The sequence below is a fragment of the Miscanthus floridulus genome, chromosome 18, assembly GCF_019320115.1.
Source record: "Miscanthus floridulus cultivar M001 chromosome 18, ASM1932011v1, whole genome shotgun sequence".
NCBI lineage: Eukaryota > Viridiplantae > Streptophyta > Magnoliopsida > Poales > Poaceae > Miscanthus > Miscanthus floridulus.
This window is the reverse complement of record NC_089597.1, coordinates 111,511,379-111,539,362: the sequence shown is the minus strand read 5'-3', so window position 1 is coordinate 111,539,362 and position 27,984 is coordinate 111,511,379. Positions and strand designations below refer to the sequence as shown.

General features: G+C 44.3%; 2 protein-coding genes across 2 annotated transcripts; both read right to left on the bottom strand.

The window, feature by feature from the left end:
* Nucleotides 1-1,134: 1,134 nt before the first annotated feature.
* Nucleotides 1,135-1,699, bottom strand: LOC136519675 (SKP1-like protein 1). The gene has a single exon (XM_066513053.1). It carries the CDS (start codon nucleotides 1,697-1,699, stop codon nucleotides 1,208-1,210), a length of 492 nt encoding a protein of 163 aa, XP_066369150.1. The 3' UTR covers nucleotides 1,135-1,207.
* A 2,857-nt stretch (nucleotides 1,700-4,556) lies between these two features.
* Nucleotides 4,557-9,377, bottom strand: LOC136519401 (GDSL esterase/lipase At3g14820-like). Its single transcript, XM_066512809.1, has 5 exons — nucleotides 9,060-9,377; nucleotides 6,107-6,237; nucleotides 5,755-5,988; nucleotides 5,128-5,389; nucleotides 4,557-4,744 (listed from the first exon to the last, which is right to left on the bottom strand). The coding sequence occupies exons 1-5, from the start codon at nucleotides 9,364-9,366 to the stop codon at nucleotides 4,557-4,559; spliced, it is 1,122 nt and encodes a 373-aa protein (XP_066368906.1). The 5' UTR covers nucleotides 9,367-9,377.
* Nucleotides 9,378-27,984: the final 18,607 nt, after the last annotated feature.

Sequence of the window (27,984 nt, the reverse complement as noted above, 5' to 3'; positions counted from 1 at the left end):
CCAGATCCGGCACGGCATCACAGCCACGCCTCTCGCAACCTCATCCTCTCCCCCACCGCGCACGACGGGGGCAACCAGGAAATCAACGCGAGCCTGAGCTGCGGGGCATGCGGGTGGGAGGTTGGCGGGAGGGCAGACACACTAAACATGATGCTTTGGATTTGGTTGAGAGAGAATGACTAAGAGATAATCTGGTGCATCTGTTTTGATGGTGTTATATTTTCTGGGTACATTTATGGGTGTGGATGTAGCATAGGTTATGACTGTGGAGCAGATATTTGTTGTGTGACTGTAGATTTATTGTAACTGGTGTATTATAAGGTGGGGTAGATGTGCTAATCATAAATTAATTAGGCTTAATAGATTTGTCTCGCTAATTAGTCTGCTATTCCTTTGTAATTAGTTTTATAATTAGTTTATATTTAGTCCTTCTAGTTAGCATCCGGACGTTCGATATGTCACGGACTAAACTTTAGCCCCGGATCCAAACATCCCCCAACACACCAGCACTGGCTCTACATGTCTGTTATCTTCAACTAATGGACAACTGAGATGAAACTGCAAAACAAGGTGATGGACAACTAAATCGCAAAAAGACAGAAATCGACAAGCAAATTAGGAAAACAGATGTGATACAAATTTGAAAACGACAGATTACAAATATGTTTTGACAAAACTGTGCCAAACGAACTTCGAAAGGGATACCTAATTTGATTAAATCAACCTTAATTGTCGACTGAGAAGCAGTTACAAGCAGAACTTACGGCTTTAAATTTGAAACAGTATGTGTGAACGAACTAGAATTTGCGTCAAAAAAGCAAATCGAACGGACTAGCTGAACAAGCCATCTACTTACTCCTATATTTCCCGTTCGCGTGCTCTTAAACCCGACTTGATCCGTTTCTTTTTTTCGTCCGAAACAGTGTTTTTCTCTCACAAATTCCTCCAGTGTTCCTCCAGACCATCTAAATCCCTCCAGAATTCGTCTAAATTGGGCCTAGACGAATTCTGGAGGAATTTAGATGATTTGGAGGAACGCTGGAGAAATTTGTGAGAGAAAAATACTGTTCCGAATGAAAAAAGAAGTGAATAAGTCAGGTTTAATTATACTGTGATGATAGACGTGCAGGATCATCGATCTTCCATAGAGCAGAGGCCACGGCAACCACACTAAAAGGCCCAGGCATGCTCGCGGCGCACCTCGTCCTCATCCTCGGGCGTGAACTCGCTCGTGATCCTTTCTTATCTGCTCCGGCGTCTTGCCCTTGATCATGTCGGCAATGGGCTGGCAGGTGAGGTTCAGCAGGCCCTCGATCTTGAGGTAACTAGCGGCCGTGACGAGAGAGTAAAGCGTGCCCATGTCGACGCGCACGAACTCCCTGTCGAAGCTCTCTAGGTCCTCCTCGCCCTCGGCCGGCGGGGCGGCCTCCGCCGCGGAAGAGCTCGAGCTCGCGGGGGCGTGCTTGTTGCAGTACTCGAGCACCTTGGCGAGGGTCCTCGCGTCGACGTTGGCGAGTGGGATGCCGTCGCCGCTAGCGACGGCTCCGGCCTCATTGATCTTGCGGCGCACGGTCTGCGACAGCAACGCCGCCGCCTCCCTCACCTCGAAGCGCGCGCTGTTGTCTGAGCTAACGAGCACGATCGTCTTCTCCCCGCTGCTGGTGCCGCCGTCGCCGCCAGAGTCCGCCGCGGCAGCCATCGCCGCCGCTGCGTTGCCTCGTCAGAGTCACCCTGGGTCGCCGGATAGGTGGCTTGGTGAGTTGGTGGTCTGGTCTCTCCTGAGATTTAGTAGAAGATTGGAAATCAGATTTAGTAGTAGATTGGATTATTGGAAATCAGGACGTGCCTCGGGGAAGCGAAAAGAGGCTCGTGAAGCGAAATTTGGAAATCAGGTCGTGACGGGCTGACGGCCCCTGCTAAAATCTTGAAGTCGTGTCAGGTAAAAGATTTTCTTCGAGCCACGCCCCACGCGAAAGGCGAAACGCGAAAGACGGGCTGACCGCAAAATAATTTTAGCGCTGTTAATGTTGATCAAGGTAATTCTTTACTTAAAAAATGAGGTAATGGACGATAGACTAATTATTGATTGTTGATGAATGTTGAATGAATACTAAAAAATGGATTAGGAGAATGTTCTTCAAGAGCCCTGTATATGTATTTGAGTATATATATGTTCATGAATTTTTCTTAATTACATGTTTTCTGTGCATAAGTAATTAAGATCTCTAATGGTTCGTTTGGATGTAGACATTGGAGACCATAGAATTGAATTGGGTTCAATACAAAATTATCCATAGTATTGGAATAGCCCCAATTCAAATATTGTTGTTTGGATGGCAATTGAATCAACTTTTGGAATTCTATGAAGTAGGTCAAATCCATTTCCTGTTTGATGCAAAAGCATGGACTTGAAAATCCTCTCCTCTCTCTCACACGCCCGAGGATCTCTGTGGCGGGTGGAGTTGGGCGTAGCTCGGGCGGAGGTCAACGGCGGCTATGGTAGGGCGATGCCTGGCGACGGCCATGGCGGGGTGGAGTCCCCTCGACGATGGCCATGGCGGGTCAGAGCTGGGCGGAGCTCGGGCAGAGTGTGATGGAGGCCATGGCGGGGAGTAGTTGGGCACCTCTACGATGGCCATGGCAGGTTGGAGCTAGGTGGAGCTCAACGGAGGCCATGGCGGGGTGGAGCTCAGGCAGAGTGCGATGATGGAGGCCACGACGGGGAGGAGCTAGGCCCCTCGACGACACGCTAGAGCTGAAGGAGGAGGAGGAGGAGACCACCGGATCGACGTCTACCACCGGCAGATCGATAGAGATGGAGGAGCTCGGTTTGCTAACTTCAGAGACGAGGGTGGAAGATGTGGCAGAGCTTGGTTCTTCGGCGTCGGAGACGGAGGAGGACTAGAGCGAAGAAGCTCAATCACTGGTGTGAAAGACGGAGGAGCTCGGTCCATGTCCTCCCGTGGACTTTGGGGTGAGGCTTCGTATAGAGGAACAAGGCATGGAGGTGCTGCGAATACCAGTTCATATTGAACTTGATTTCTACTTTCAAATTCCAAACCATCCAATCAGCTGCATTCAGTGGTAGCCAATACCAATTCCAAATTCCGTGGTTAAATATCTACATCCAAACGCAGTGTAAATGAAATAGTTCCTGCTATAGCTTACTATAGTTTTTTTTATAGCTTTTGGAGGAGACCGACACTAAAAGGCTTAGCCCGCTATTTAAAACTTCGTACTTCAACACCCCATCGTTACTTATGCACCAAAGTTCCTAACAAAATGTTTGTCACTAGCACATAGATTTAGTGCTAGTTTGAATCTAGAAGATAGCTGCCGAGCTAGAGAAAATATAGCCTAGACACTGTCCAACCCTGTTGCCCCATTTGGTTCCTGCTCATTGCCGCCACCTAAGCATAGTTATTAGGACCGGACTAGATATCAAACTGGTTGAGATCTCAATTTACGGTTTGATTGGTTCAAACCGTTGAACCGCCCGCTCAAAGCCTTTAATAATAATAATACATGTATGCAAAACACAAAAGATTGTGTAGCTCAGTGGTGGGAACTCTTCTTTGCACTTGGTGGCCTACCTTTTTTTTGTGTATTTTCACTTCCCACGCATGACTTGCTCCGCTCGGCGTGTCACATTCGGTTTGTTAGCAACTCATTGGGGTGGTTTTTATTGGTTTTTGAGGAAAAAAACGGTGGTTCCATCGGTCTATTGGTAGTTTTATTGTATATCGATCTTTTAAGTGAATCGAACGATTGGGGTTCTGTCGTTCTGGTTCCGATTTTTTCTGGTCGGACCACCGATTCGGCCTGTTTCTAATAACTATGCACCTAAGCCCTCAGTCGGTAAACAAATCTATTTGGCGGTGATGTGGTGGCAAGGAGGATTTTATCCTCACCTAGAGAACCCTTCTCTCCATTAGGTGTTATGGCGGTCTTGACTTTAGTGCTTGCTCAGGGCGCTGGGAATAGATTCCGCGCCCTAGCTACTGATCTGTCGCCTCTACTGGCATGGTGCATACTGCCTAATCTCCTTGGTGGTGAAGTCGACAATAGCCATGGTTTGTTAGTCTTAGCCCGGTGACCCCCGATCTGCCATTGTGTTGCTCGTCTCCACTTTCCCCCAGGATCACTTGAGAGTGCATACTGCCTAATCTCCGTGGTGGTGCAGTCGACAATAGCTAGGTTTGTTAGTCTTAGTCCGGTGATCGTTGGTTGTCTCTTGGTGGTGTCTGGATGGATGCGTTGTTAGTCATGTCGGGGTACATGCAGAAATTCCAGGTTAATGGTCAGCGCCTGGGGAAGTGGCGGTGGGATTTGTCATCGGGGCCTAAGGCGATGTTACTGTTAGAATGCACGGTTAGATCCAGACCCAAACGGATCTACCAACCAAAGGACATGGAAGCTTAAACATCATAGAGAAAATACGCAAGTGAGAACAATGTTTTAATAGTGTCAAACCGACATCAAACATTCGATTAATAGAACAATGTTGACAGTGTGCAATTACAATTCTGTAGTAGTCGTATACAAAGACCTTTTCCTCACACTAAGTACTTCCTATTCTGTTGGATGAGCTTGTCGACTACAATGTTGTAGGCCTTCTCGGTAGGATGGAAGCCGTCCCAGAAAATATAATCGATTGCATTTGGACATGCATTGTGATATGCAATGAATACGGCAGCACTTAACACTGTGCTACCACAACAACCTTCTTTGACCTCCTTGAAACCTACATAATTGTGACACTATATTCAGTACAGAAATGATTCTAATGACAATATGTCATAACATCTCTTTAGGAAGAAGAGAAAAGACCAACTATCATCATATTACACATGATTTTTATTACATAGATCATGCAACTGCAAAGATTATTATTTGTCATATATTCTCCAACTAAACTAAGTGCGTGTATACCTACTTAATACAAAGAGTAGAACCTTATTTCATGTTAGAATAAACCTTCCTTCACCTAAAAGTATCTACATCCTTTTAGCAGTCAATTTTTAGATGGTATATGCCAATTAGAAGATTTGTTGTCTAAATTTATAATTTAAAATTGTAAATGCGAGAATATCATGTTATTAAAACAAATGAAAACATAAAACTCACCATAAAAAACTGGATTCTGAATAAGGTCAAGTAAATTGTAGTATATATCAATATAAACAAACTTTGACCCATAACCATTCCATTCTGCATTTAGTCGATCTATTTCCTTTGAGATCTTTGAATTAAATAATACTGATGCTTGATTCCTTAGTGGCTCGCATTCCCTTGATGGACTTCCTCCAAGTATTATTTGAGAAGGACAGCAGCCTAATGGTGGAACACCAACAACTCCAATTTTCTTAGCTCCCATATTGTTCAGAGTCTGTACAGAAATGGAGCATGAACGTTTGTGTACTGAGAAAATGGATTTTACTAATATAATTGCATGCCACATTGAACTTATAAATTAAATATAATCTTTTGTTTGCCAAAGATTAAAAAAGTCTATGTTTTGCATGTTTTGTGTAGCACAGTTCATGTTGTAATAAAAACATGTGTAGTGCATGCAGGGATAAATTCTACTGAAAACATAAGGGAATTAAAAAATGTCTAAATGCACAAATAAATTGTCAAAGTGTGATGAAGCTTTTATGAATATAGAGACAATGGAACATAGAAAAGACATATTAAAAAGTTTCATATAACTCATTCTCAAAGAATTTAGATATTCAAAATTGTAGCAATTACCATTGTGAAGTTGATAGCCGAAGAGACAAGAAAGTCAATATAAGAAGGAAGGTCATATTCATGGCGTCTTAAAGGAACTGCAAAATAGTTATTTACAATATCATTGGCCCCCATGATTGTAAAGAAGATGGCTTTAGAGATAACACGTGTCATCTTCTCCTCTCCAACAATAGCTGCTACCTTCTCCTTGTAGTCATGGAATAATTCAAGTTGCTCCGCACTCGACCTGGCAGTCTACATGCATTTGTATTCCTTGATTTATGGATATGGAGTGATGATATTATTCATAGAAACAATTAATTCTATTTTCAGATTGTAATTACTTGATATGTGAAAAGAAAAGAAATGGTACCGAGAACGTAGATGTGAGTGGATCATATCCACTGCCTCCAGAAGCAAAGGCCACACCGGTGAGTAGGTCATTTGGTTGAAGGTCGTCAGCAAGGTAAGGAGGCAGTAGTTCCTTAACACCCAACTTAGAAGCTGCTCACAAATAATTATAATAAATAATATATATATATAATAAGAAAGAACGAAGTTTTATTAAGGATATAAATGGAGCTAACTCTGAAAATGTATATTTAAGAAATCAATCATATGCTTCAGGATCAAACTAAAACTACAGATGCCTTATTAGCTCCTTTTTTCTAGTTCGTGCTGTACACATAGGTATTCACAAAGTACTATTGGCAAATATGGAAATCAAATCACCATTGGAATCAAGATTATCTAGAAAAGGAAAGAAAATGAGATGAAGAGGAGGGAATAAAGAAGAAATATGAAATCAAAATCTGATGGATCAACTTTGACAGCTCCAACTCCGGCAGCCTCCTCTTCTTCTCTTATGACCATCTTGTCTTCTCTAGTGAAGAATCTAGCTCGGGTTAGGGTTACATAATTGGGTTTTGGGGTTGGGGAAGGAATCATTGGCTTCTAGGTCTAAAGGGATGCCTAAGGAGGTAGCCAGATCGCAGATGGTGATGATGTGTCGGCGGAGTGGTGGGCAGTGGCAGCGCCGCTGCTAAGATGGTGTTGGAGGCCTGTTGGGGAGGGTCAGTGGAGCATCAGATCCGAAGCCATTATGGTGGCACGGTGGAGGGCTACAGATATAGGGGCGATAGTGTCGTCGGATCAGGAGGGGATGGTGGAGGCGGCGGAAGCCGAGGAAGGGGAAGGTAAAAGTGGTCTTCATCAGCATCACTACAACATTTAGTGGTCGTGGTTGTGGCGCTTTCAAAGCCCGAAACTGCGATGGTAGAGGCCTGAGGATCAAATTCAAGCAAGTTATGGCGAAGGAGGAGGAGGGGGAAGGGATGGGAAAAAGGGGACGATGCTTGTTGACATCTAAGGCGGCCACGATAGGGCGGGAGGCGGGGATGGCATGGTTGTGAGGAAGAAGAAAAGAACACGTGGATAGGGTGGGATACAATGACATGATTTGGATTTTTAAGAGGTTGGTGGTGTGGGGGCTCGTGCATTGTCCAGTCTTTATCCGAAGAGGCCTATCCCCCTAGACACCTCCTTTTCAAATTTCATGTAAATAAGCATAGCGGCCATAATTCTTGGCTGACCTCTATTATTTGAAAAATGATGCAATTTTAAATCTATCTCTAGCCAAATTTTCTAAAGCTTGACTGAATTTATAGAAAAAGAGTATAAATATTTGTAACACAAAAATGGTATACTATTAAATATATCTAATGACAGGAGGCTTATTTTTGTAATATATATTGATATTTTTTAATCTAAATTCAGTTAACTCAAAATAGTTACTATTTTAAAATTGGGTTCTTTTCCGGCGGGAGTAAATGCCGCCCATTTGCTTTTAGTAGCCATATCATCTCGAACCTCCTCCGCATCATGTTATCATGCGTTTAAAGTTTGGTGAAGACAGAGCTACGGCAGGACTGCAGAAGCCAGAATTATTCATGCTAATATAAGATATGACAGTATGGAACACGTGACATTTTTTTCTTAACGCGGAATGGTATTTTGTTCCTTACAATATTCCTATATATACATTTCTGCTGTTTTTTTTGTCAAATATTTCCTAGAATCATTTGAAGACTCATCAAATAACTAATAACTTATGTTTAATGCCCTGTGTCCCATACTTGGGCGCCAGTATGGCCATTCGTAATAATGAATGTGTTCGGCTGCACTTACCGTGGCTGTGGCTGCAGCTCTACCTATGTTTCACTGTACCGAGAACTGAAGAAACTGCAGCCGCAGCCAGGAAAAACTGTAACCAACACTCTGAATCTAGCCCACTCTTGATATTAATTTTTTTTTCTTTAGAAAAAATGACAAATATACGAACTTATCAAACTAGTTTAAGGGCCAGGCTCATATATATGTACCCAGTAGTTGCAGGCTAGAGCCGCTGTGCTCGTTCTCTATTGCGACTTCTTGGGTACATGCATGTTTCTATAAACACATTCTCAAAACGAACTTGGTCGTAAAAAGGTGAGTCTAATTTAAATAAATCATTTCAAAAAGAAAAGACATCATTTTTAGGCTAATATATCATGGGTTCAAGCTTCCCGAAGCATAGGAATGATAGGAATATTTTCAGGAGTACATTCGAGCTCGTCCTCATCATGAGATCGAAGAATTGCTCCTAATAATCCAAGGTTTCTATCATGGCCTGCCAAAAACAGTGACTTCATTTAAGTTGTTTGGATGCAAGTATGCTAGCTTATTTGCGGCCGGAACAGCTGTAATGCCTCTCTACTAGCATTGTAGAATTGCTGTTTTAGGCTGCGAAAACGTTGAAGCGAGTAGGCTTGGATTTTAGTTTATTTTAGGAAGAGAAATAAAAATAATTCTTTATTGCAGTGTACGAAGGAGCCGGAGCTCCACCAAATGCAGCAATTAGACTCATTATATAGCATTCATTTAGAAAGTTAGTTTGAGCATCTTTTAAAGTTTTGACAATATTCTTAAATACTCCCTCTATTCCAAATCATTAGTTTGTTCTAACTTTTTTCTAGGTACATTGTTTCCACTACGACCTAGATGTAGACTACGACTAGTAAATACGCAATTGCTATGCATCTAGAAAATTCAGAAACGACTTATAATTTGAAACAGGGGAGTACTTAATTAATTAAGTATGCTCCATGCATGTATATAGCGATTAGATGATGATAGGCACCCTCTGAAACACCACATAACTCTATACGACGTCCTGTGTCCTCTTGGTAGATTTGCCATTTTAACCTCTTCCACTCCATGCAGTAACTCCAGCCAACAAGTATCATGCGTGAAAAGATTTAAACACTATATGACCGACGCCAACATACCTAATAGGTCTCCGGGGACAAGACCATTGGAGAACCTCCCGGTGGCAACCCGGCCGGGGAAGTCCTGCCCGTACGGAGGGAAGTTGGCCTTCGCCTCCGTCAGCCGGTGGTTGTTGTTGCCAGGATCGACGATGGAGTCGCCAAACATGAAGATGGCCGAGATGTCCTCGTACCCACCGGATCTGCCTGATCCATGGACTGCAGACGACGGCGGCAAAAGCACCACCACCGCCAGCGCCAGGAGCAGCAGCAGGACCTGGCAGCGACCATAGCCATCGCGACCCATGCAGGCCAGAGGAGACGCCATTATTGACTGCCTTGCACCTTGTTGACCTAGCTTGTTTCTCTCACTCGCAGTCGCAGCGGCTATATATATAGCTCGCTGTGAAGAGAGATGTCCGGGCAACAGCTGTCCGTGGTGGTTGCGCGTTGCATCCACCGTCGCTTGATGCTTCAGCTATTAATGTGTGGGTCCCTCCGGCCAATGACTTTTTGCTGTTTGCGATGACCGTCGGTCAAGCGGTTACATTTATGTGTGCATGCATGCAGGTGGGAAGGAGAGTATGAAATTACGTACTGCGATACGATGTTGCTATTTTAGGCGATCTGGAGGAGACGTGTGACCAAACTAGTTGTCTCACGGCTCATACATTCAAGATAGATATGTTCACGTGCCATCTGACCTGACCAGCCGACCTGACACGTCCAAAAATAAAAGCTTGGCCCAGCGTCGGGGTGAGGCCATGATTTTCGCCCCATGGTTCAATCTAACTTTTTTTTTGAAGGAATGGCCACGAGACTGTGCACCAATTCTATTGATATAGAAGGAGAGTACAAGGAGGGAGCCCTGACAGGCTTTTTACAGAGGCCAACAGACACTAATCAACACATATTCAGCCTGTTCGGTAGGTTGGGCTTGCTCGTATACGATTGTAAATTTTCAGCTGGAATAGTATTCTTCTCTCACACCAAACCAGCCAGCAGTAAATAATCCACGATCGTTTACGGCCTGCCGAACAGGTTGATTAATCACAAGAGAGTGAAACTAGGTGCCCACAATCAAGGCGGTCAAAAACTTTGCACCAGCCAAACCCCAAGTCCTTGCCTCTTCTTTGATCTTTTGGGCGAGGTCCAGCGCCAACGTCTCTTTCCGCTGAAAAGTACGTGAATTTCCTCTCTCTCTAAATCTCCCAATTTACTAGAAGTAAGAGAGAGCGGAGGCCCTGCTGAGGGACCCCAGGCAAAGACCCAACGGACATCCACCAATCCTTGACGGTGGTGGAAGGGAGCCATCCCTGTGGCTCAAGGTGAGGCAGAGATAGCCAACTGGCGATATAGCTCCAGACGCGCCTCGAATAACGACATTCAACAAGGATGTGATGCATCGTCTCTGGTGCATGCCGACAAAGGGTGTTGGAAGCATTTCTTGGCCAATCTCGGACCTCTAGTTGATCGGACGTCCAAACACGATTGTGTATGTTGAGCCAAGAAAAAAATGCATTGCGCGTGATATGCCGATCTCGATGAGTATTCTCCTGACACAGTGAGCCTCCATGTTATTTTGTCCTCTGTTCCTTGCCGGAGAACTGTTGCGTGCACAATGGACCATAGCTCTACAAATTGTTTCAGATGGACAATTGTAATTGGTGCATGCAGGTTGATGCCTTTTATCCATATGTGGTCATCAAATGCTTCGTTCACTGTCCTATATTTCTTCCTCGAGATGTCAAAAATAGCATGGGCAATATCCTTAGGATGCCGACACTGAACCCAGGCTGCATGCCAGAAGGAAGTCTTTGCCCCGTCCCCAATAGATATCGTTGTGGATGCCGTGAACAAGAGACGATCTGTGTCTGAACAGGGGTTTCCCAAGCCGACCCAGGGCTTCTCAGGACATGCCCACCTTGCCATAGCCAACGAAGCTGCAGGGCTCTTGCAAATTTCTCAAGATCTAGAACCCCAAGGCCACGAAGATCCGTTGGTCATCCAACCGTGGGCCAATTAACTTTGCATTTGCCCCAGTTAAGCTCTCATCTCCGGCCCACAAGAAGCGCTTCCTATAACCATGAATGGTCTGTAGAACCTCCTTACGAGCATTAGTGACCGTGAGAAAATATACCGGTTGCGATGAGAGGACAATTTTTGTCAAAGTTACCCTGCCTGCATTTGTTAGGTTCCGGCCACGCCATCCTACCAAGCTTCCGGCTGCCTTGTCCGCAAGAGGCTGAAAGCCTACCTTTCTTAGACGAGTCGCAGACAAAGGTAGACCCAAGTACCTAATGGGGAAGCTCGAAAAACGCGACCAAAAGTAGAAAAAAAAATTTTTGGTCAGACTTAGAACAAATATATTTACCTGACCATTTTTTCTAGTTCGACCCGATATTTGATCAGGTCTAGTTCAAGGGTCACTCTAAACTTTAAACTCTATACTTTTATTCAGAGAACCATCGCATGAATATTCTCTCTCTATATGTATTTTCTCTTATCTCTGACGAGTTATTTTAAGTTTCGTTGTCTATACTTCAATGACGATGTATATATTATCTCCTCACAATAGCTCCTTCGAGGAAGGTCACCAAGTGCTTCTCCAGGCCATCTAAGAGTAACAAGTCTTCAATTAAGCTTCAACTCTAGAAAACTCAAGCAAGAACACCAATAACACTCCGAGCTAACACTTGATCTCACTTCTTGGTTTGGGTATAGCTCTCCAATTGCTTCACAGACCTCTCTCTCTAAGTGCTAGCTAGTTTGGGCTAAAGAGCAGCTTCAAATGAACCAGGGGTAGCACTTATATAGAGGGTGAAGAGGCTACTAGCTGTTAGAAACTCTAGCGAAAGTCCTAATTTGATTTTGGTAATTGAGTGATAATATCAGGTGGACTAATGATTTTAATGTGAGATGAATAGATACTTAGTCCACAAGTGAAGTTGGGCCATGAGAAGTGGTGACAAGGACCATGGAGGTAAAGTACTCAACATGGAGATGGAGATGACGGATTGATGAAAATGGAGGCAAGCCCGAAGGCAAAGGCATAACCTAGTAGGGCTTTGCTTTTACCGGCCAAGGTGTTGTAGAGAAGAGAATTCCCGAGTTTAGGATAGGTAGTCATACTATATAAAGAGGGGAAGTCTTTGGTAAATATGGTTATCTAGTGCCATTAGGTGAGAGCTAACAATGCATATGTGTTAGATCTAGTGATGCGGTGAGAAAGTAAGTGCAATTTGTTGCACTAGTGCTCCCGCCAATGATAATGAGAGCTAACTATTTTTATTGTATTTAATTAGACTTGGCCAAATTAAACTTTAAAAATAATATATAATTTTCTAGGCCCATGGTTAATGCTATTGCAATAAAGGATTAATCTTGCATATGGGAAATTGGTAGTAGCTAGATTGACTCAACTTAAATGGTTGTCTACTGTATACACTTATTGTAAGTTTAAGAAATATATAAAGCGAGTCACATGCCCACATGCATGATGCGATGCACATGGGATTGGATTTCCACTCCATTACATGAGTGGTAAGGTACCAACGAAGGCTTTGCACCTCAAAACTCAAAGTGAGAAGAATGACAGTGAAGGACGACGGATGGACAAAAGAGGAGTGAGGAATGGACAGACGGGGAGAGAGAGTGGGAGATCAAAGAAAGAAATTGACCGCTTTTAATATTACTAGCAAACATACCCGTGTGTTGCAATGGGACACATAATTTATTGTGTAATCCTCATGGCAATGATAATGAGCTAGCTATTTTCATTGGATTTAATTGGGCTTAGTTCAACCTTAAAGCAAATGAATTATACCCATACAAATGCTAGTGCAATAAAGGATTGATCTTGTATGAAAAATTGATAGGAAATTGACTCGGCTTAAATAGGTGGCTATTGTGTGTACATGTTGTTGTTAGTTTAAGAAAAGATGGAAGGTGAGATACACGCTTGAATGTGTGCCATGGGCTTGGCTTAAGTGAAAATGCTTTGAAAACTGTCTTTGAAAAGCTAACTCAATGCTTAAAGGAGTTCTGTTCAAGTTGGAACACAATTGGAGTTAGTATATTTGAAAAGCATTTGAGAGAAGACTTGGACAGGGTTTTTACCCTCATCGGATTTATTCGGTGCCCCAAGAGTGGGGTCACCGGAGAATAGGCTAAGGGCAAACCCTGTTGGTCTAACTGTTCACTGTTGTCGAACGGGCATTGTGCCGTATTTTCCATTGCTTGGATGTTTAGCAACACCAGAGAATGCGCTCCACCAGGGGACATGTGGCAATCATCGATGCATATGCATGAAAATTAAAAAGGAGCAAAGCTTGCTCCAGTGCTGGTCCTAGGGACTCGCCGCACTTATCCGGTGGTGCCCTGGAGCTCTCGGGTTGCTTATACAGAAAGGTTTTTAGGGCTATAGATTTATCCGATGTTGCCCATCGGGGAGGCACTAGAGAAAGGGTCAACCTGCTGTTAATATTCAAATGACTAGATTTGATAATTGACTAATAAAAATGGCTAGAGGGGGTGAATAGCCTAATAAAAATTTCTAAAAAACACTAGAGCACTTGGTTAGATAACTAAATAGCGAAATACAAGTTTTGCTCTAGCTCTAATAAGGTTCCAAGCCACCTATCCAATCACCACTAATGAATTATGATCGTTATGTCACTACAACTAAACTAGTTGAGCTAGCTAAGTAACTAAACAACTAAAACAACTAGCTACTCAACTAAATTCTACTCTAGTTAACTAGCTATACAAGTATATCAAATAATGTAAACGCAAGGGATAGAATGGATATATACCGATCCGACAAGTGACAATCAAATAATACCAAGTGAAAACCAAAGTGCCAATTGACACATAATTTTTCTCTCGAGGTTCACTTGCTTGCCGGCAAGCTAGTTCCCGTTATGTCAACCATTCACTTGGTGGTTCGCGAGCTAATAGGCGTCACAAGCCTAGCCTTACACAAAGGCACTGCAAGAACCTACATAAATGAGGGTACTCACTGACACGAGCAATTTGCTAGAGTGACTTTTGGCGCTCCACCGGGGAATAAGCCCAAGAACCCCTCACAATGTCACCGGGAGTGGTCACGAACAATCACCAACTCGTGCTAAAGCTCCTCTACTGCTACAAGCCATCTAGGTGGCGGCAACCACCAAGAGTAACAAGCAATCCCGCAGCTCACATGATCTCTAGTGCCACTAGATGCTCAAACTCTAAGCAAATGCACTAAGATCACTCCCAATCTCACTTTGGATGAACAAATCAAAGTCTAGATGAGTGGGAGGTGTTGGAGTATGCTCACAAGATGTATCAATGAGTTAGAGAGCCAAAGAGTGAGCAAGAGCCGGTCAACACGTTTTGATAGAGCCCCCAAGGCTCAAAGAGACGTTGCCAACTTACCCCAACAATCTGCGCTCACATCGGATGCACTACAAGGGGCATCGGATGCTACCCAGCCGCATCTAGTGTATTGCCTATGGACATGTGTCACTAGCCAATTGAAAGAAGTTGTTGGCGTCCAACGGCTACCACTATAGCTTAGCGTCCGGTCACTGACCGGACTCACCGCTCCCAGCGTTCGGTCACTAAGCAGAGAGCTCCCAAAGCCGCTCAAGCTTGACCGAACATGTCCAGTCACCACAACCGGACTTTGCGTCGCGTCCAAAGAATTATTTCTCAAGACAGAGAGCAGCCAAAACTACACAGGGTGCATCCGGAAGCAGCGTCTGGTCAGCCTGCCTCTGTTTGCCTGATGGTGAACAGTGACGCATGTGTGTCCGGTTGCTCCCTAAGCCAGTGTCCGGTGCAGCTAGCATTCTGGCCCGCACCTAGGGTTAGCTACCGGATGCATCCGGTGCCCACAGCACCACCATCCGGTTCTAGTCCAGAGAACCCCTTCTCTTCCTTTCTTCATCCCTTGTGCAAATGTGTTAACTCCACCAAGTTTCCAACACTTGTGTACATGAGTTAGCATTTCACAAATATGTTTTCCAAGGGATGTTAGCACACACTGGGTCCTAACGCAAATGCATGGAGCCAATTTATGGTAGAACCGCCCAAAATAACACACCTTCGGAAGCGCTCGTCTTCCGCTACACATTAAGCACCCCGAAAGTTGGCTACATTGGATAGTTCCGTAGAGCACACCCCAAGGGAGAACTCAAACAATCCACGTTTTTCATCTAGAATCCAATAATAAGAACAAGTTTACAATACTTAGTCCATTTCATACAACAAGAGTTCTCGAAAATACATTATTACAATACCAAGTTCAGAGTACGGAATTTAAACAGCGGAATTGAAATAAACATCTAACGACAACATACAAGGATCTGTCTGTGCCCACCAGAAGAATCCACCACACAACAGCCACTCCTCAAGCTGCACCTGCAACAGGGGTAAATAAACCTTGAGTACACAATGTACTCGCAAGACTTACCCGACTAGTGGGAATAATTTTCTGACTCCCAAGGATATGATAAGCTTTATGGTTTGCTGGGTTTCCTTTTTGTGAAAAGCATTACTAGTAGTGAATCCTTATGTATGTGTTTTATTAGCAGTCATGATTAGTTCATTAGCTAACCATTCTATGTAAGCACCTATTCTACTTTCAAGCAAGAGTTGAGCAATTAGATTCATTCATCCCCTTTCATCTTCCTATTCTTACTACGGTGCTAGACCATAGCTAAGTTGTACCGTATCACATGGCGATTCGCGAACCAATGTATCCTAGTTGGGTACCCCGAAACACACGCCCCGCTTGTACCCCAGACACAAGCAAGACCAACCCACCACTCTCCTGTCAATGGGTCCAGGTCTCCGTCCAAACTTGGACTCTAAGCCCCTACTCCTGAGTCCAAGACTCAGTGTGGTGCTTAGGCCTCCACCATCCCCGCCTCCAATTAGTCAGCCCGGAAAGAGCCAGAACCCACGATAAGAGAGCAATGAGCCTTTCCCCTCCCATAAGCAAGTATGTGCTCAGGATAATAAGTCTATGACCTGACTACCATCCACAGCAACAGACGACCCTTAACTGACACGAACAGGAAAAATAGTGTAACCAAGCTATGCCCCGTTGGCCATAGGGCATAACCTATTACACCCACCAATACCCGTACCATATCCCTGCCCAATGTCCATTTCTTTTCACCATTTTATCATGACAGTAATAATAATAGTCACATATTGTGAGTAACAGCAGGTTACTCACGCTACCGATAGCCTAAGCATAGCAGCTACTCGACCTATACTAGTAGGACTCATAGGTAGGTTTATCTATGTATGTAGTTTCAATATAAATCCTGTAATGTAAATGCACATCACATATATATATCTAGTGATTATTCAAAATAAGGGTTATGTACCAGGGCTAGCCTTGGGCAGGCGGGGTGTCAGCTAAGTCAGTCGCCGGTTGGTCCGAGGCTTCCTCCTGTATGAGAACCTCCTCCTCCTACTCCTCGATCACCTCCTCGTACTCCTGCTCTCCGGTGGTCACGAAATCCACCAACTCGTTCTCTACATGCATGCCATGACGATGCAACACTTAGCATTTATGCAACAGCAACTCTTAAAATAAGAATACGCATACTAAGATACTAAGCTAGCTCTAATGACTAAGGCACTAAGCTAACTATCATCTTTACCAAGTAAAGTGTTGGGTTCAACTAACAAACACATAGCTTTACAAATGAAGGATATATCTTTATTTATACTAATGATTTAATGTATATTTGAAACAAAGAGCATTTAACTACCCTTATGTCTAATCTATTCTAAAGCTACAAAAATTACAGTGAGCATATAACAATACCACGATGCTGCTATAAAATTTTTAGGGCCAAATCTATCATCAATTTATCGCAAAAATTCCTACAATAATTCTCCTAACAATATTAAACATTTTCAAGTGATTTAATATCTCCTGGTATCAACATGCATATATATGAACTAAGTACACTAACAGATAGAGTGCAATTTTAGAAACTTAACAAAATTTGTTTCATAATTTTTGAATGCCTACATTATTTTATATGATTTACCAAATATCACCTCAAAAATTATATTAGAAAACTATTTCTAATTCCTTATGAATAAGAAAAACAAATTCTCCCATGGGGCCCACGTGACGCAGCGTGCGCGTGAGAGCGCGGTGGCCCGCGGTGCGGCCCATGCGGCGCCGGCCCACGCGGAGACAGCCCACGATGGGGAAACCCCGCGCGCGCTGATGTTTTTGCAAAATAGACCTCGCACTTCTTCCAAATTACAACTAAGTACTAACACTATTTCCCCATCTCTCATAACTTCTCACTTAACCCCCTGGTCTTTTCCTAATTCACCCGCGCGTACCCCCGGTGACTCAGTGCACGACGACACGGCGAGCAGCGGCACTGAGTGCCTACGTCGGCCACCTAGGACCTTCATGGGCCCACCTAATGGGTCAATCACCATCTCTGACCCGAGCGGCTACGCTAAGCGGCGGTGTAGGGTGACACAACTGGATGGGGAAGGCTGCAGCGGCACGCGGCCATCCACGACAGCAACGCCACTGTTCCGGTGGGATAGGGTAGCTACATGCCTAATTGATTAGTGCATGAGCGTCAGGAGGCTACCATGGACCAGGCCTAGGCGACAGTTGGGGCAGAAGATTATGGAGGAAGGCTGACCACGCGTGGCCGAGCCATGCAGTGGTGCACCGCGGTGGCACAATCGCATAAGCGATGAAGGGGAGGCAGTAGTGGTTTGACTAAGGAGCGCAAGGTGGAGAGGGAGTCAAGGCGATGCTAGTTGTGCAGAGGAATTTATGCGGGGTGAAGTGGTGGAGGCTAGCCATGGCGTGGGTGGTGACAGGTCTTAACGGCACAGTGGTGGGCGAAGCTCCAAAATTGAGGCTCGGCTGAGCCGCAATCAAGCGAGGTGGGGGGGCTAGAGAGGGGATGCGAGGGCGAAGGCGTGGACAAGAGGGATTGATGAGAGGTGACCCCTCGCAGCTGTGGCACTGGTGTGATTCAACAACGGCAAGGAGACAAGAACAGAGAGAGACGAGGCGCGGCAGGTGGGCTTGGCTAGTCCTCGCCTTGGCGGGACGCGAGCGGGTGCAATCAGGACACCCACACGCAGGTGCTACAGACAAGGTGGGTGCGCATCCGATCGCCGTGGCCCACGCGGCCGCAGTGCCTTAAATGACATGGCGACGGTGACTCGGCCACATGCGCGTAGCAGTGGCGGCCTTGTACTAGGCCGACAGCGGCGCAGGTTACAGCGGATAGGTACGGACACGACGACGATGCGACGGCAGCGGTAGTGTCACGATGCGTGGCTGGTCATCAGTATGACGATGCGATAGCAGCGCAGCGCGGCCATGGCGGCACCAATGGCGGCAGCGCAAGGCAGGGCAACAGGGCACGGGGCCAACGGCTCGCTGCGGCCGGCCTCCGCCAAGCCTAGGTGGCCCGACCGAGCCAACGTGACAGCACAGGGTGACAGCACGAGACACGGCCATGTGCACACCGTGGGGAGGCCACGCTAAGACCACGCACATGGCGCCAACCAACCCGAGACATGTGACACGCATAAATTTTAAAGCACTGATCACGACCAAACCATTGCTCCTAAACCTAAACCGGCTTCACTACACTCAAGATGGCATATGGAACTACTAAATCGAATCATAGCACTACACCACCCTTTAACCCAATCTCTTAAAATAATTTGCTAAACATAGCAATGTCTAGCTGTGCACAAGCTTGAAATTTTCCTAAGTTTTTTGAGTTGAACTCTATTTCAAATTGCATTTCTAAGCTATTGAAAATATTACTAAGCAATATTATTTTTTCATCAGCAAGCATTTTATTGTCATCTACAAAGTTTGCACTTCTAACTTTATTTAAGTATCACACACATGTTCTATAGTATTTTTGCTTAATAAAAATTGGTTTTAAACCCTACTTGATATGCATGAACTATCGAATTAACTTTCGTTTAACATTTTTAGTGATTATTTTGAGTTACAGAAATTGATCTACACACTTTATTACATGCATTAACACATAAATATGATGTTCATGACATGTTTTAATAATTGATTTAAGGTGTAACACCGAGGGTGTTACACAATTCACCTAGTGGCACTAGATAACCGTATTAACCGTAAGATGTCCTCTCTTAATAGTACGGCTATCTATCCTAAACCCAATCATACCCTCTATGGTGTCTTGATTAGCGAAACAAAAATGGCCCTATCAAGTATACCTTTGCCTTGAGCCCATTTTTGTTTTTCTCTTTCTTTTTTTTCAAGTTGGAGCGCTTGATCTCATCTTTGCGCCACCTCCATCATCATGAGTGCCATCTTACTCCATCACTTGGACTTGGACCACCCTAACTCAATATATTCACTTAGAAAAGGGGTTAGTCCAATAGATTTTATAAATTATTCAAAACCAAGCTAGGGCTTTCAATCATAACTAAGCATCAGAGTCTAAATAGAGGTAAAGATATAATGATGGTAGTGTGACACACACAAAGCTTCTACCTCTACAAAGAATAAGACTAAGCTAGGTCGACATTAACAAAAGAAAGCTAAGGCTCCTACAATCATCTATGCTTAAGTTCAATAGTCTTACTAATTACCTATGTCATACCTGAACATGGAAGATTATTACAAAGGATAGGCATGGCTATCACCAACTATCGCCTACTCTAGAACTCATGCGGTATATCCGCATTTAACGGTGCCGACTAGGCTAAGCACCATGCTTACGGTTACACTAAAAATAACACTACTCATACTCTCCCAGAAAGAAATAAGAGCAGTACAGCGATATGTTAAACTGATGTCGTAACATGCATGGATCGACTAGACTAAACATGCTTTGTATATAACACATGAGTAAACTATTTAACCAACATACTAATAAGATCATACTAGAGCAAACGTCTACTAGCATAATAAGATTCCTCAACAGTAAATAAGTGGAGGTCGGAGAGCTCATCTGCCGTTCTACGCCTTTGATGAACGTGCATGTGTTCGGTTGCATCGGTCGTTCTTCCCTCGGCCAGCGTTTGTGTGACTGGCCCTACTGGTTCTATGACCGCCTCGCCTGCACGACGCTTGTCCCCACCAGTGTGTGATATGTTTTGCCTATGCAAAAGCCACTCGCGTTCTTCTCACATGGACGGCTCGATAGTGTAAGCCTATTCTTTCATATCGTCCTTCTTCCTCATCTGCTCCCCTCCTCCCAAATTGAGCCCACCACGACAGATTCTCATGTGCCCATACCATTTTGACCTAAGTTGAATCAAGAATCCCCAAACCAGTTACATTCCCTCTCATTCTCTTCAATTTTCTTCACAAGTTTTTGTTAATTTGATAGGTCTAAAGAAGTCATTTGGGTTAGAGTTACTTCTCTGATCTCAGCCTCAGACCTCCTGTAGCACCCGGTTTTAAAAACAAAACCAGATACACACCATATGTGAGCCCAGGAAGTCAAATCTCACATATAGCTACAAATAGAGGTAATATCAATAGACAATGCTTAATATATAATATACTTAGTATAAAGGATGTAACCTTAGACAGCAAACAGCAGAAAGACAACTCCAATCTTCGAGTGAAGACTCCAATTCCACAGGGACAACTGACTGGTTGATTATAAGCCTAACTCCTCCAAACTCTAGTAATCTGGTACCCATTCAGAATTTTAATCCAAATAATTGAAAAATATAGCAAGCGTAAGTACATGTCGTACTCAACAAATATAACATGGGGTTCAAGAAGCTCAAGAGGTTGACACTGGTTTAACTACGATTAGCTTTTAGTGAGTTATCTTTTAGCAATTGGGTGGCAACAAATTTATTCACAAGCCCATGTAAACACATGATCAGGTAAACATGAATAATAAATAGCATAAACAATTAACCATTAATGAGCATCTTTATCATCAGTATCATTAGTGGTCATCATCTATTCCATAAGGGTTCCAAGGCCGCTCGTGACCGTGAACACGGCTGATATACCAGTTTTACACTCTGCAGAGGTTGTACACTTTCACTGTGAGTCGTGATTTACCCTTTCGCCCGAGGTAGCTAGCCTCTTAATCCACAACCTAGGAAGGTCAGCAGGGTTCACTATGAAGCCTTTTAAAGGTTTGTCTAACAAGTTAGGGGTGCTAGGTTTCCCCATCAATAAGCATGAACTCCCCTCCAAGGAGTGACTGACAAAAGACCAAGAAACCAAAATGCACTCAATCTGGCAGGCAAAGGTCATACCTGTCGAAGCCCTTCTTACGCCATAAAGGTAACCACTAACAAGCTAGAAAAGGTCCTCATACTTGACTAAAGCCAGAGCCATGTGACCCTCACAGTTGTACTGTAAGTCCTGGATGATCACTTACAGATAAGTCCTTACAGAGAGGAATCTAGAGCACCATAATAATAGCCCAATGCTCTAGCCCCCTGATTCCATGTTGCTAAAAAGCATCTTTTAGTGTGTATTGCATATATCATTAGTCAAGTTACAAGATCATGGTTGCAGTTGAGCACTAGCATCATACTACCCAATGCAATACCCCATAGGAATCAAGGTACACAGTAACAAAATACTAGGAAATTCTTAGTGGTAATCAAGGTAGACACATGCAGTATGAATTAAACGATTAAAGGTGTATAGGTCAACAAGGAAGATCCCATGCTATACTTGCCTTAAACTCAGATCCTTCTTCTACTGAATTGTAACCTCCAAAAGACTTCTTCTGGATCACCAACTTCTTCTATATCACCAACGCAAAGCTCACCGACTGGACATGATCATAAAGTACCACACAAGCATCTATGCAATCATACACGAAGCAAACAATATAACTAAATTAGAACATTACACCAACCATAAAATCAAGACGAAAAGCTTGTAAAATGAATCTATGTCTCGCTACGAACACATAGACGCGAAAAGCACGCTAATCGGAGCTATAACAAAAAAGTTCTGAATTAAACAAGATTTCCTTTAATAAAATAATAAATTAAATCTAACTTCGAATTTCAAAAGTTGAAAACATATTTAACAGTAGGATAAACATGTAGATTATGCAATTACGAATCTAACGCAACTTGAACGGGTCAAAATGGAGTTTAAAGGTAGAAGATATGATGAAAACAAGGTAGTGATAAAACTGTGATTTCTGGAACTTATTTTTGAATTAAAACAAATCAAAATACGGTTTTTAAAACAGACTAGGGACTGCGGGTACAAATAAGAAGAAGGATAGGGGCTCTTTAGCAAGATGGTCGACGAAGGGGTATGGGTGAATCTAGGCCGTCGGATCAAGATTGGACGATCTAGATTAGATCGGAGAGAGGGAGGGAGAAGCTGCCGGCCATCAACAGTAGAGGGCACGGTGGAGCTAAATTACCAGCGATGAACGAGCTCGCCGACGCACATGGATAGGGCCCTAGAGGCCATGGTTTCACATGGAAGAAGCTCGAGGAGATAGAGAGGGAGATGGCGAACTCGACTATGGGGTTGGAGACTATCGCGAGAGCATGGAGACGGCTCGGGGCTCGCCCGAGCGGCTCGGGTTGTCCGATGAACCCCCGGCGATGCGAAGCATGAGATAGAGAGCGAGAGGGAGAGCAGGCGAGGTACCTACAGGTTCCTTACCTATGTGCGGCGCTCAGGGAGGTTGTCGCGGCGATGGAGAAACAGCGGAGCGGCGAAGCGAGCTCGGCGGCAGCGGCTTAGGGTTGCGGCGGCGCTGGAAGCTATGGTGAGGAGGCGGCTTGCGCTAGGGTTTGTGATGGCGCTGCGGCTCGAGGCGAGGGCTCCGATTTATGGGGCGGAGAGGCGTGGGGCGCACGCCAAATCTCGAGAAGATCGGGGTGGCGGTAGATTCCATCCCGACAGTGTCCGTATCAAGCACGAGAGGTAGGGGACGGTGCTGACAAGCGGGCCCGAGGTGGCAGCGAGAGAGAGAATGGGACCCGATTGTCAGCCGAAGGGAGAGAGGGAAGTGGTCGCGCTCGTGGCTTGGGCTGCTGGGCCGCTTGTTGGCCTACGAGATGGAGGGAGTGGAGGTCAGGCTGGGCCTTTCGGCCTTAGTGGAGAGGGAACGGGGCAGGCCGAACGGGCCAAAATGAGAGGGGGAGAGAGAGAAATCATTTTTCTTTTTCTAAATTTCCAAACCAATTTTCAAATGAGTTTTGAATTCTCTTTTGAGTTTTAGATCAAAACCACTCATCACAATAAATCAAATGCAACGACATGTATGCTCAAACATATTGCTACCTTATGATAAATTTTAATTGGATGAAAATTTATTATTTACCTATGTTTTCATGAGCACAAAATACATAACTAAATCATTTCATCTCTATTTCAAAAAAAGCAAATTTTAGAGTGTTACACCTCCATGTTGATCTCTTCTATGTGGTATCTAGGTGCTTGGTGACAACATACATGCCTCTATGAAAGAAAATGAAACAATAGTTCATATCCCCTATTTTTCTTAACAATTTTTTTTAAATTTACATCTCTAGACGATCTGTGTACATGGTAGGAACCTAAAATAATTTTTTTGCTTGGATCTACAGTTAATCAATTCAATGATTACAGACTATATGACAGGCTATTCAACTGCAATATATCATCACACTATAAAAGAACGAGTAATTTATGGGGAGCTATCCCTCTTTCATAACCGTCTGATCTTGACAACTCTCCCTCATTGATAACTGTTCGATCTAGACGCCGTGTCATATGAGCCTTCCGTTGTCCGAGATCTTACTCACGCCCCCTCAATCCCATGGCTCAACTCCCTCTCGATCACGTACGCCTGCGCAATGGACTTAATCACACAGCTCGACTCCCTCTCGGTCACAGCTAGCCCTTAATCGTGTCCTACCCAGTTATCATGCATGGCCTTTCTATATGCATACGTAAATCTAATCTAATTCGGATGAATCCAATGTGTCCAAGTCTTAAGTCGTTTGGTCCAATAGCCACATGCGACGTAACAGGGCCCAACTGTGATTTTGCGTTCACGTCATAAGCCGTACCTGAAGCCAACACCTAAACTTCACGTGTCTTGCACGACACGTTCATGCACATGCACCATGCCCAAACTTTTGTGTACTGGTGATTGTTTGCCTCATATTTAAACCTTGTTCTATACGACCCGATCAAATCGAACAAGCACTTGGCATCTATCTTTATTGTATATCGACAATTCAATTAACATTTTCATTGCATTTCAAATGGTTTTTAGAAACACGTGTGTGTCGCACGTGCATATTTGCTAGTATTGATTAAAAAGCTAGGTCTTCATCGATAAGGGTTTCCCACCACTATTGCCTTATGATCCTTATTCATCTTCTGTCATGAACAAGATGATAACAATGAACATTTCTACCATTTACTCTCTTTTGAGAATTATAAGACTTTCTTTCTATCATTTATTGATTGTTCAAAAGTTATAACACTTAATGATAAATCTTCTTTGATTACGTTCATGGATATTGTCTTTTGTCATAGTTTTAGCCATTAAAAGAACTTAAGCTAAGAATGGGCATTCACCAATTTACTTGATACAACTTCGTTTCCTCATGTTATATATTGAAAGGTAAATTTTCTCTACTATCACCAATTCTTTTTGCCTCTATGCTTCTTGGACATATTTAGCCTACACATAAGATGCTTGTAAACCTTATGCACGGTATACATCAAAGATGAATATTCCATTAAACTAGAGCAAAGTCTTACAAGGGAAAATGAGATGCAAACTATATGCCAATTCACTAAAGCTACTCGGGAGCTGAGGACTATCTCAATAAGCCTATCTCCACTAATACTCAACGCTAGGATTATATGTGATAGCATAGAGGAGCTTTTGCATGGTGTGTGTGGAATGAGGGGGCCTTATTGTCCTTTTATAGCTAAGGGAGACCTTTGGAGGTGATTGTATGAAGATGTTGTTGGGAAGATTCCCTTGCAGGCAGTGACATAAAACATGTTGTACTCGTCATTATCTAACTGTCACAGAAGCCCATATTTCTTGTAGTGGAAGCTCGCGCCAGGGGGTTCGGCTGAACCCTCAGATGCACCACCTTGGCTTGGACACTCGGTTGTGAGTTCCTCGCGAAGTTTGGGCCTGAGAGCTAGACCTTGGGTTTTGGCCGAACCCCTTGGAGGCCCAAGTTTGGTCGCCTGGCCTAGGTCCTCTCGGGCCCAACTTCGTTGTGTCAGTTCTCCTATGGGCCTCGCTTGTAGATCTTGTTGTGCCACCTCATGTTGGGCCAGATAGTAGTGATTTTGGCCTTTTGGTCTTTGTATGTGCCTGTGCAGTGATCGTTTGATCGGAGTTGAGCATCTTCGCAATTTGCACATGTATTCTTTGTGCTTTCGTGGAAAAGCTTCGGTATACACATAAACTCCAAGTACAAGTGGAAACATGTCATTTGAAACTAAATATGCATGTAAGAAATATAAGTTTTTCTTTATTTCCGCACATTTCATATAGAGCAGACGCCTGAAACGTGACCTCTGTTCTAGTGTCACTTTTCAGTCGCGCCGCCGCTGCGCCCGTGCCTCACGCCCGCGCTACCCCCGCCACTCCACCGAAGATGAAGCCAACGACGATAGCGGCGGGCGGTGGTGGCCTCCCTCTCTGGCCTCTTCCCCTCTTTCTTCCCCAAATCCGGTCGGCATAGAAGGGGTTCTGGGGGGAGGCAAGCCGACCAGGCGGTGGGGATGGGGCCGGGCGGCTTTGGGTCCTGGAGGTGGTGGGCCAAGTCGGGGCGGGGGCGTCGTGGCCATTCTCGCCGGAGTTAGAGAAGAAAGCGGTGGCGGGAGGGGGAGGGGAAGAGGGAGGCCGCCACGGGAGCGGTAGGATCTCGCCGGAGCTCTAGCGAGACCCTACCACGCCGCTGCGGGACGGTGGGCGGCAGCGGGGGCGAGGAGCTGCTGGTGTGGATGTGATGCCGCGAGGTGGAAGATGAATAGCACCTGAAAAGAGGGCAGCCATTGTATTAGAAATCGACAGTCACAGTCCGTCGCCTGAAACTTAGCTACACCCCTATTTCCGAGATATTTGACGGTTTAGTATCTACTAGTGACCGTCGGCTGCATACCTCCTTGGTACTAACATGAAGGCCATATCCACGTGTGATGTGACCGTGGCCCCTGCCTACCCGCCTGCAGCCCAGTCGTCCGCTTGCCTAGTTCTGCCGCTCACGACGCGATACGCCATGACAAAAACACGAGCGCCAGACGCCAACCTGACCACTTTGAGGGAGACACCGTTAAGATGCCAGCGCTCGCTCGCCATTGGGCGAGGCTCGGCGTTGCCCGCCTACAAGGGCCTTTCAAAGTGAACTTGGATGACAAATTCAGTAAACAACCGTGAAATCATCAGTGCCTTTCCTGTTTGTTTTCGCTTATAATCATCGTACCACGAGAATTTTCTTGATTCTCGGTTGTGGTAGTTTAAAGTTTTGAAACGGCAGCTAGAAAAATCAGAAGTAATCAAAGAGTTTAGCAGGATTCTCGCTCTTTCACCGATAATCTAATTATAAATGAAAACAAACCGTTTTCGGACCATAATTAAGTTTCTTTTAATTAGTTCCTCTTATTTTTCAACTATTAGATTTTACTAAACTAGCCTTTTTTTTCTTTTTTTTTGGGAACTACTGTTGCCTTTTTTCAAGTACCGTATTTTTCAACTATTAGATCTTACTACACGAAAGACTGTTATTGTTTTTGCATGTACCGTAAAATTTCCTTGGAGACATGTTTGACATATTCAACCAGAGAATTGAGCTAAGCCTAGATATTTCCAACAAAATGCGTATACACGAATATTATTTGCTAGCAGAACGTCAGCACACCGTGATCGAAACCAAGGTACACGCGGCATATCCTTGTAGAATAAATATGTCGCCGGAACATGCATAGCTAGTCGTGATAGTAGCGAGGGAACAAAGCATTTTATTCGCGGCATATCCCGGCAAAAACATCTGCTTCGGCTCCCATACATCGCATAACACAAGGACACACCCCTCGTTCTCATCGTGCATTCTTGTTAACCCGGATGCAGAATGCAGAATGCAGATTTGCAGATAACGACTTCACGGATGGCATGCTCTCGCTCGCGTCGCCGAGATCGTGGCCGCGACTCGGGCGCACGATGCTCGAAGCCCTGGCTTATCTGAAAGCCTGAAACGTGAGGCCACCGTGCCGTCGTGCACGCGTCTCGTTTATTCCATCACCAGGACACACTAAAAATAGCTATGGGCGGGTTTAGTTACAAACCCAAATTTCCAAAAAGTGCTACAGTAGCTATCATATCGAATCTTACGATAGTATATGGAGCATTAAATGTAGACAAAAAAAAAACTAATTGTACAGTTTGGTTGAAAATCGCGAGACGGACGTTTTGAGTCTAATTGGTCTATGATTGAACACTAATTGTCAAATGAAAACAAAAGTATTACAGTAACCTAAATTCCATTCGGCCAACTAAACGGGCTATAGGGCTATAGATGGGTGCAGGGCTGCAGGTGCGGTGCAGTGCTGTACGGTCCTCGTTTACCTTAGCGTCGGTTACTACTGGCTTGGTAGGTAGCAGACGGTGAGTGTGCATCGGTTGAAAAAACGAGTGCGAATGCACGGACACCAAGTGAAACGTCTCCACAGGTCAGACGACTCTTTATAGCTCTGTAAGGACCGACTGAACAACGTGTCACACAGAAGTTGTCTGCACAGCTCGTGTGGCAATTTCCACACCACTGTCGGTCGCTGTTTGGCTATAGAAAAAAAAAACTATAAAGTATCTCTTGTAAGTTGTTTTTTAATTGTACTATTTGATTGTGTAAAATTATTATCCAAAAAATCATAAAAGTTCAGACACCTAGAATATAGCGACTTCTTTAACTTTATGCT

Coding starts and splice junctions, on each gene's coding strand:
- LOC136519675 (XM_066513053.1), bottom strand. CDS start 1,699: ATGGCTGCCGCGGCGGACTCTGGCGGCGACGGCGGCACCAGCAGCGGG.
- LOC136519401 (XM_066512809.1), bottom strand. CDS start 9,366: ATGGCGTCTCCTCTGGCCTGCATGGGTCGCGATGGCTATGGTCGCTGC. Junction 6,238..9,059: donor TGTCCCCGGAGACCTATTAG/GTATGTTGGCGT, acceptor ATTTGTGAGCAG/CTTCTAAGTTGGGTGTTAAG. Junction 5,989..6,106: donor CACTCACATCTACGTTCTCG/GTACCATTTCTT, acceptor AAATGCATGTAG/ACTGCCAGGTCGAGTGCGGA.